The sequence below is a fragment of the Eutrema salsugineum genome, unplaced genomic scaffold, assembly GCF_000478725.1.
Source record: "Eutrema salsugineum unplaced genomic scaffold, Eutsalg1_0 scaffold_9, whole genome shotgun sequence".
NCBI classification, from domain to species: Eukaryota; Viridiplantae; Streptophyta; class Magnoliopsida; order Brassicales; family Brassicaceae; genus Eutrema; species Eutrema salsugineum.
This window is the reverse complement of record NW_006256342.1, coordinates 4,592,823-4,602,022: the sequence shown is the minus strand read 5'-3', so window position 1 is coordinate 4,602,022 and position 9,200 is coordinate 4,592,823. Positions and strand designations below refer to the sequence as shown.

Genomic DNA, 9,200 nt, shown 5'->3' with positions numbered 1-9,200 from the left:
GCCTCCTGAACGTTCATCCACTCTTAGGATTGTGTTAAAATCCCCGCCTACGAGCAAAGGACCAGATACGCCTTGAACCATCGTCTTTAACCGGTCCCATAACCCGCTTCTTCTAGTCACCGTCAGTGCTGCGTAAACCACCACAAGGTTCAAAATCTCCTCCCCATTCGCAACTTTTGCGTAGATAAATTGATTCAAAGAATCCACAATATCCACCACGCCAACACATGATCTCCACAATAACCACAACCCACCACTATGCTCCACAGCATCAACCCGAAAGGAATTGTCAAACCCCAATCCTTGACAAATAGCTCTTGCTCTATCCTCTCCTGCATGCGTCTCGAAGATTGCCAAAATATCCATTGGAAACTTCTTTAGCATATATCTTATGGAACGTCTAAAATTGGGTTTATTTGCCCCCCGGCAATTCCATAATAAACAATTCATCATTACAATGTAAACAACTTGTAGAACTACCAGGAAAATCCGTCATGCTTGTAAACCCCCCCTTCCATCACCGAGGACTGTATCCCCATAGCATTCCCCTCTTTCTCCACCTCCGTCATAATCACCGCCACCTCCGTACTAAGATTCGCAGTTACAACTTCCTCCATTTTCTTTGCTTCCTCCACACTCTCAAATCTCCCTCCAGGTCTGCCCACCGAACCACTCTCCACACGTAAATGTTTACCCGATGTAGACAACGTCACCTCTCCTCTTGTCGGGCCAAAAATCAGTCCACGAGTTGGTTGAGCCACCATATTGCTCCTACTCCTCCCCCCATGGCTCGTATTAGACTTGGCCAATTTAGTTCCTCTCATTCTTGTATTCTGATAAATCCCTTTACTGCTACTAGACTCATGATTCGCACCTTGTTTAAATTTCCCGCCCTTTGCTTGCATAGCACTCTTCCCTTCACGTGATGGAATCTCAACTTTCCCATTTGTTTCCTCACCTCCTCGGACCGCGTTGACTTCCCGTAATTCCAAATATGTCATATCCTGCTCCAGCCCATCAAATCTATTTGACATCTCAATATTCCCCGAAGCTCTCTGTATATTCTCCTCGACGTCAATACCCGAGCTTCCCACATTAAACACCATACCATTAGGGTTAACTGCAAAGCCCCCTCTCCGCCCTCGTACCTCCGTGAATCCATCTCCAACCTGAGAATTACTTGTCACTTCTGCCACCATAGTTGATTTCGGAGACCCAGCACCCTCCTCTCTTCTCCCATTTGGGCATGTGTGTACTAGATGCCCGTATAAACCACAGGTCGCGCATATATTCGACATTCCCTCATAAGCCACATAATATCTCTCCCCGTTCACCATCACTGTCCCCTTTAGTGGCTTCTTGAGGTCTACCTCCACACAAACACGGGTAAAACGAGCTCTCTCAAAGTTCAGTGTCATTGCATCCACCTTCACCGGTTTCCCCAAACCCCGCGCAATCCCCATCAAGATCGATCGATGATAGAAATTTACTGGGAGATTTGCTAGACGAACCCAAACCGACGTTGTCACTATGTCATGGCTTAACGGATCAAAATCCGGTGACCAAGCTTGCACCATAAGGTAACTCCCAAACGCTCTCCACGGTCCACCCGTTAGCGCCGCCAAGTACTCCGCCTCAACCTCGAACCTAACCATGAAGAATTGTCTCGGTAAATCCATCACATACATAGCCCCTCGTGGCTGCCATAACTCCTTGAGCTTTCGACTCATATTCGAGATCGGGATATTACGACCTAGCACCTTAACAATCATACATTGTTTCCACAAACCATTCATCGCCTCTAAGACTTCTGTGCCGATCGTAATCACTGGTTCTCCCCCTTCCCCATCCGGAAACTCTAGCACCAACCGCTCCGTCACAAACACATCATCCAAAACACTCTCGGGACAAAGTCTCCCACCAACACCACCCTTCGATACCTTCTGTGCCCATGAGCCCGACCCCAGCCTGTCTGGGGGTCTGTCCTTCTCACTCACCTCCATCATCGTCACCTCTCGTCCACCATCTTTCAAAACCCTAATATCGCCGTCGCCATCGCCCATCGCAAAATCTAATTTGGTAGTTCATCGTAAAATTATGGAAGAGGAAGTTGGAATTATGAAAACATGGAGAAGTAGTGGGAGAAATTTAGCGATATTTAGCATCAGAGATTTTTAATTTAAGATTTGTTTTGGTCTTTTAACGCTATTTTTTTTTAAAAATTGTTGTTTTGTCACATGTCACCATGTTATTGGTGAAATAATTTATGCTGGATCTGTTTCTAATTTAATATCTTCTCTTTCGTTTTCTTCTTCTGTCTTCTAATCTCCATCTGATTTGCTCCTTCTGAGATTTTTTATATGTTTATATTGTATGTGTGTTTGTTGTTGCTATGAGTTAAAGTTTATTTCTTCTTTATTTTTTTTTTATTGGGCTAAGATTCGGGAAATGGCTCAAGATCCATTTATAAAGTCCATGGACTTTCTAATTTTGCAGATTAAAGTCATTGATATTCTAAGTCTATCCTAAGTTTTAATACGATCTGCGAAGTAGCAATACATGAAAGCTTTCATGAAGTGTTGGCCTTTTTATCGACAAGTATGTCTCTATTTTGGTTCAGACGATTCGGAGTTGCTATACAGAGGAGAGAACCGACCCTCTTTGTGTTCTTGTCAATACACTAACTCAGTCATGAAGCAGCAGATTTACAGATCTCTGCTAACTAAGTAGCAAAGATTTACACAAGGCATGAACTCTAGTACTTCTTCGGTATAGTAGCGGCTTACCCTTTTGCTGTGTGTTCATCGAAAAACTCCTTCAATTGCCTCCTGTGCCACTACCGAGTTGCAACTTCTCTCTCTCCAGCTTTAGCTGTGAAACAAAACTATATTAGTATTATCTGAGGAGGTCAAATGCAAGAAAAGTACATTTATAACTTACCACTCTCTTTACTTGATTCTGGGAAGCAGTAGTTCCTCCAGTGACACAATCAGCATGGTAAGGGCTACAAACACGCACTTCTCCCATCACCAGAATGTCTTTGTTTACCCACTGTACAGGAAGCCTGGAATGCAGCAGCACATAAAGTTCAATTAAAAAGAGTAATGTCCCGGTTTCGTTTGCCCTGACTCTTTCATCAAATGCCATAAGAAAAATATCAGGATAGTGCCTACTACAATTATTTGTCATGACCGGTTCTTAATTGCCAAATGAAGAAAGCTCAGGGTACACAACATACGTAGCCTATAACCATCTCGAATCCAATATAAGCAAGCAAACTCACCCAGCGGTAGCAAAAAACTAGCTGATTCCTTCCTTTGACAATTCTACTCGAATATTATAGCACATTTTTCTTTCGGAAATGCCATGTAAAGTATGCATCTTCAGGCATTTTCACAGCAGCAAACACTGAAGCAAGACTAATGACAGATACGACTCCTAGAGCAAATACATAGTCCCAAAAAAGTATGCATCTTCTGGAAACCAAGAGCAATACAATAACTAAACTGAATCAAGATCAAACATACTTATCCCACTATAACAAAACATAATTCGACGAAAAATAGTAATATTTCACAGTTTCTTAACTAAGAAACCATCTGCTCAAGACCTCGTTTCTCTCCAGTTGTCACCAGAAACAAAGCACAAACAGTCTCAGTAAAACAGTACATCAATCTATTCTAGGCTAATATTATCTTCTTCGCACTAGAACTAACCTAAAACCACAAAAAGATTCGAAGAACTATCGGAATTCACAGAATAGTCATTCAATATTAGAACCAACAGATCCTTACGTCTTAGACAACGCATTGAAGATTCTCTGCGCCTCTGCGGTAACACCAACACCAATTCTCTCGATTTCCCTGCGTAATACGTTTCCTCGTAAGCTCAATCAATCAAAACAAGTGAAGAATTCGACTCAATCGTAAGAGGAATTGCAACAGCTAAAATCACCTAATGGCGTTTGCCTCTTTCGCTTCGAGTCCATTGAGATCAACCACACGTTTTTTAGAAGCGAGCGGATCCTTGAATCTCGCCATAAAACTGAGCTTCGATATGAAATTCGTCTTCACCATCCGTGTAGTCATCGAGTTTCCTTTCTCCGGCATCGTTCCTTCTTGTGAATCACTATCCCGTCAAGGACACCGCATAATTTTCAAACACCTAAAACCTCCATCGATGCAGGAATCTTGAAAATTACTTCTAAAGAAGACGAAGTAGCAGAGGAAAATACGTAACTACGAGCTGCGAGTAAAATCGAAAGGATATGGAAAATGACGATGTTTGGATCAGGATCATATGCCACGACGATCCCCTTGAACTCGATTCCGGTGGTCAGCGTCACCGCGTATGTCTTCCCCACCGCGAATATCTCGCCCTCTCCTCCACCTTCGACTTCCATCACCGTTTCATCTGCTGGATTCATGGCGGCGATTCGAACCTCCTCGCGCGCCCGCCGATGATTTCTAAAATCGCGGTTTTGGAAATATCTTCGACTTCAAAAAAGTTGTAACTTCTCTTAAAAGGCCCATATAAATCTCTTAAAAGATCAAACATACTTATCCCACAATAACAAAAAAGTCGTAAATGAGCCTCTCCGTCTACAGATATAAAAGGCCCATATAAACCTCTTTTAGTGGGCCTAACTTCTCTAACTATCGTGTTCATTTCAACGGAAGTGTAAGTTCATTATCTTTTTTTTTTTTTGGCAAAATAGTTCATTATCAATATCACAAACACATTGCATTTATAGAATCGTAGTGTGAATCTTAACATCACTATAAGAACATGAATGAAAATTTTATTATTTTCACAAGTGATTATCCATTAGTAAAACAGTCACCTAATAAAATGTTTATTGTAAAAATGAAGTGGACCAACTGGCATAATTAAACTAATCATTTTATTTTGTCAAAAGGGAGATAGGAAGCTGGTGAGCTACTACATCACCATTATCTCCTGTCATTACTTTTGAGTTTTTCAAATCCTTGTCAGTCTTGAATGTTGGTTCTAAATCTTTGGTATAGATTTTCTTTTCAAAATTTTAAATTTAGATATTTCTTTGAAATTATATCTGTACAACATTTTGCTAGTCAAATTTTATTGCGGCTAATAATAGTTATTAATAAAGGTTTGTAAGCTTTGTACAATTGATTCACTTTTTGTGTGAAATCCTTCAGCTATGTTAGAAGTTTCACTTATTTTACAGATTTGTGACCGAAGGCAGAAATATTTTTGTCTAATCTAATGGCATTGTAATTGATGATTTTATTAGACAGTGTTGAAAAGAGGAGGGCACATGGAAAACTGGAATGGAGCGAAGTTAACGGAGATGAAGACAACAATTAAAACCACTCATAGCAAATTTAGAACACATCACATGTTGTTCGAGTCCATCTTGCACATGCGTTCAACACATAATGCTTGATTTATCCTATATATTATCTTTTAACAGGTATTAGATATGATTGTAGAGGACAATTATTATCGTAAATTTCAAATGACTCTATAATATCTAGTAATAAGCTTTTTGATCCACGATCTATCGTTTGGTCGGTAAGCCGATCAAATAACCAAATTGCTTTCCTTAGACCATTTTAAGTGCATTACGATATACATTTCTTTTTGAATTAGAAATACAAAGGTATCGGTGCTAAAAACCACATTTACCAAACTGCTTTTTCTATTGCTTTAAGAAATTTCTACCCTCTGGTAAAATGATTAAAAATCATTTCATGTTGGTGGGTAAAATCATCTCTACGTTGACTATGTCATCAAATCATTGAAACCGTACAAAAGGTCTCCAGTAGTTAAATGTTAATAATTACTGTTTTAAACTAATTTTGTGAAAGAAAAAAATGTCAAACTTTACTAACTATTTTTCATTAACAGTAATATATATAGTTGTCATTTATTAGACGGGAAAAAGATAAAATTCTACAAAGAAACGCTTAAAATTCAATAAAAGACTTACAGAGACATTTTGAGTCTTTGGTCTTACATTGCTTACTTGTCAGTTGTCACCATCTTGATATAGAATTACTTAAGCCAAATTACATTGTGGCACGTTCTATTGACTTAAGCCATTTTCAGTGAACACAGACAATTATACCCTGACACGCGCAAGCAACAAAGAATGTCATCGACGCACCGCAATAAGGGATACTTTCGTAATTCACCATATTCAGAGTAAAGCCATCAGAGTCTGGCCAATTTCAGACTGGCCACTCACTGATCAAAGACAACTTGCTGCTCCACCACAAACCACAAACTAATAAAAGTTGTGTATTAATAATATGTTAATATAAATATGAGTGCGCAAACATAGCAACAATAACACCTTCAGTAATACATCAAATTTCTTGTAAGTTTGTTTCCAAATTTGTAAATCTATTATAACTTGATAACCAAAGCAAGTAGAATATTATTCTTAAGTCAAATACTAAAAACTGAATACCGAAATAACACCTTCAGTAATACATCAAATTTCTTGTAAGTTTGTTTCCAAATTTGTAAATCTATTATAACTTGATAACCAAAGCAAGTAGAATATTATTCTTAAGTTAAATACTAAAAACTGAATACCGACATATCACATATATCCATATGCGGTAGACTATTATTCTAGAATTTCATCAAGCAAAAAGTAAAGAAAAACATATTTACAACTGTACGAAATATATTTATTTATTTTATGTGGAATATATTGGAAATTAAGATCATCCAGCAGCATTGACATAAATAGACTAATAATAAAGATTTGAGAAAAATATTCCTCCCATGGTCCAAAACCATTGAACCATTCGTCTCTTCCACATAAAACAGAACAACCACCAAAAACCGATGTGACATGTACTTGGAATAAAACACCATATCAATATAATCAAAACAATAAGAATCAAGAAGGTCCCAAAGAAAAAAGAAAAAAAAAATCAAGGTTTGTTCTATATTCCTAAAATGGGATTGAAAGAGCAACATAATTGTATAAGTCAGAGGAAGATCATTGTTTTTATAGTCTTAGGATTTCTACCAATAGCTCTGTTCCGGCTCTGTTTTAATAACTCATTCTCAGCCATTGATGACACCTCTCTCCAAGACTCTTCATCACACGTTGTGATCACAAGCTACTCTTCTTCTTCTTCCTCTCAAGGTAAAAAATTGAAAATTATTCGATATGATCTTGTGCATATATGCAGGCACGATAATTGAAAGTATTTTGCGTCGATTTGCAGAAGAAGAAACTGAAGAGAGTTTTGATCGTATAAAGGAAGATGCTTTATGCGATTATACGAAAGGAAAATGGGTCAGAGACGAGATTGGTCCACTCTACAACGGCTCGAGCTGTGGAACAATCAAAGATGGCCAAAATTGCTTCCGCCATGGAAGACCTGACTCTGGTTATCTTTACTGGAAATGGAAACCGAACCAATGCGATATACCAAGATTCGATGCGAACCGGTTTCTTGATCTTATGAGAGACAAGCATCTAGCTTTTATTGGCGACTCTATGGCTAGGAACCAGCTAGAGTCTCTTATCTGTTTGCTCTCGACAGTCTCTAGCCCCGATCTAGTTTACAGAAACGGAGAAGACAATAAATTCAGAAAATGGCGTTTCGAATCTCACAACGTCACGGTCTCGGTTTACTGGTCCCCGTTTCTTGTGGCTGGTATGGAGAAATCCGGAAAGTTGGACCACAACGTATTGCACCTAGACCGGGTGGACGAGAAATGGGGCAACGATTTAGATAGCTTCGATACGGTCGTGGTCTCCGTGGGACATTGGTTTCTGCATCCGGCGGTTTATTTCGAGTCCGGTTCGGTTTTGGGATGTCATTCTTGCGAAGCAAGTAACTGTACCGAGATAGGGTTTTTCGATGTGTTTAGGAAAGCAATAAGAACGACGCTAAAGGCGGCGGTGGCCAGAAACCGCCGTGAGGTGATCTTGACGACGTTTTCGCCGTCACATTTTGAAGGCCGGCCTTGGGACAGTTTAGGCGCGTGTAACATGACGGAGCCGTACGAAGAAGGGAAGGTTCTAGAAGGTTTGGACTTGGAGATGCGGCGGATAGAGATGGAGGAAGTCACGGCGGCGAAAGCAGCGGAGGTGAGGTTAGAAGCGTTAGACGTGACGGCGATTTCGGTGCTTAGACCAGACGGACATCCTGGTCCGTACATGTACGAGTTCCCGTTCAAGAACGGTGTGCCGGAGAGAGTTCATAATGATTGTTTGCATTGGTGTTTGCCTGGTCCGGTCGACACGTGGAACGAGATTATGATCGAGATGTTGCGGCGATGGAGGGTTTAAATGATGGATGATGATTGTGGAAGTGATCCTATGATATCATTATACATGCATATGGCAAGAGGCGTATAATCATTTTTTTTTTCTTCTTCTTTGAAACGTAGGTACATTCTTCATTTTCTCGGTTTAGATACGAAAAGTGGGTGATACTTTTTTGTCGTTATTTTCGGTTTTTTATTCGATGTAGGAGTATAAAACATATATGGTTGGATTTTAGTTTGATCAATAAATATTCACATCTTTTTCTTTTGTTTTTTTTTTTACCGGAGGATCGCCGAAGCCTAAATGAAGTTGTTAAATGTAACTTATTTATTGTAAATTTATAAACACACTGGATGAGTGATATATGGTCGAATCTTTCAATTATCGACTGTCTATGTACATTAGCCACTAGCAAGCCTATTATACTATATTAGGGCGTAAAGGTTAGTTAGAATTCCACTTCAATGGACTGCGTCAAGAAATTGAAATATTAAAAGTAATGGAGTTGTAGTGGTAATGTTATCAAGAGAACGAAAATAAATTTGATAGCGTGGACCTAATATATATATATATATATATATATATATATATATATTATTTGGGGGTGTCAAGCCGAAACTCTGATTACTGGGACCTATAAATTGGTGTAATCTATTTGACTACTTATTGTAATTTGTTCATAAAAAATTTGTGGACAACTGGCAAGAAAGGATGGGCACCGTGAATTAGAGGAGCTATGTGATGTTTTATGTAAATTTGCAGGTATTTTGTTGGGTTTTGTATATATGCAGAGAGCATAAGACTATTTAGACTATTCATACAATGAGACAGCAATATTTGTTTTTTTTCGACTTATCACACAAATTTGAATACACAGGCATACATATTTGATAATTTCATTGAATGCTGTAGATAA

General features: G+C 39.0%; 3 protein-coding genes and 1 pseudogene across 3 annotated transcripts; 1 reads left to right on the top strand and 3 right to left on the bottom strand.

Moving 5' to 3' along the window:
* The window catches only part of LOC112082791, a 4,055-nt pseudogene extending 3,689 nt beyond the window's left edge, over window positions 1–366 (bottom strand).
* A 110-nt stretch (window positions 367–476) lies between these two features.
* On the bottom strand, window positions 477–2,063 carry LOC112082788. Its single transcript, XM_024150305.1, has one exon. The coding sequence runs from the start codon at window positions 2,061–2,063 to the stop codon at window positions 477–479; it is 1,587 nt and encodes a 528-aa protein (XP_024006073.1).
* Window positions 2,064–2,567: 504 nt separating this feature from the next.
* On the bottom strand, window positions 2,568–4,493 carry LOC18008105. The gene is made up of 5 exons (XM_024155041.1): window positions 4,270–4,493; window positions 3,955–4,120; window positions 3,795–3,863; window positions 2,941–3,064; window positions 2,568–2,871 (listed from the first exon to the last, which is right to left on the bottom strand). Exons 1-5 carry the CDS (start codon window positions 4,424–4,426, stop codon window positions 2,818–2,820), a joined length of 570 nt encoding a protein of 189 aa, XP_024010809.1. The 5' UTR covers window positions 4,427–4,493; the 3' UTR covers window positions 2,568–2,817.
* Window positions 4,494–6,841: 2,348 nt separating this feature from the next.
* Window positions 6,842–8,652, top strand: LOC18008104 (protein ALTERED XYLOGLUCAN 4). The gene is made up of 2 exons (XM_006390845.2): window positions 6,842–7,150; window positions 7,233–8,652. Exons 1-2 carry the CDS (start codon window positions 6,958–6,960, stop codon window positions 8,303–8,305), a joined length of 1,266 nt encoding a protein of 421 aa, XP_006390907.1. The 5' UTR covers window positions 6,842–6,957; the 3' UTR covers window positions 8,306–8,652.
* Window positions 8,653–9,200: the final 548 nt, after the last annotated feature.

What these genes read in the sequence shown, in the direction of transcription:
- LOC18008105 (XM_024155041.1), bottom strand. Translation starts at nt 4,426, where the DNA reads ATGAATCCAGCAGATGAAACGGTGATGGAAGTCGAAGGTGGAGGAGAG. An exon ending in AAAGAGGCAAACGCCATTAG is followed by an intron (nt 3,864 to 3,954) that starts GTGATTTTAGCT and finishes CGTATTACGCAG; the next exon opens with GGAAATCGAGAGAATTGGTG. An exon ending in TTCAATGCGTTGTCTAAGAC is followed by an intron (nt 3,065 to 3,794) that starts GTAAGGATCTGT and finishes GCTGCATTCCAG; the next exon opens with GCTTCCTGTACAGTGGGTAA.
- LOC112082788 (XM_024150305.1), bottom strand. Translation starts at nt 2,063, where the DNA reads ATGGGCGATGGCGACGGCGATATTAGGGTTTTGAAAGATGGTGGACGA.
- LOC18008104 (XM_006390845.2), top strand. Translation starts at nt 6,958, where the DNA reads ATGGGATTGAAAGAGCAACATAATTGTATAAGTCAGAGGAAGATCATT. An exon ending in TTCTTCTTCTTCCTCTCAAG is followed by an intron (nt 7,151 to 7,232) that starts GTAAAAAATTGA and finishes GTCGATTTGCAG; the next exon opens with AAGAAGAAACTGAAGAGAGT.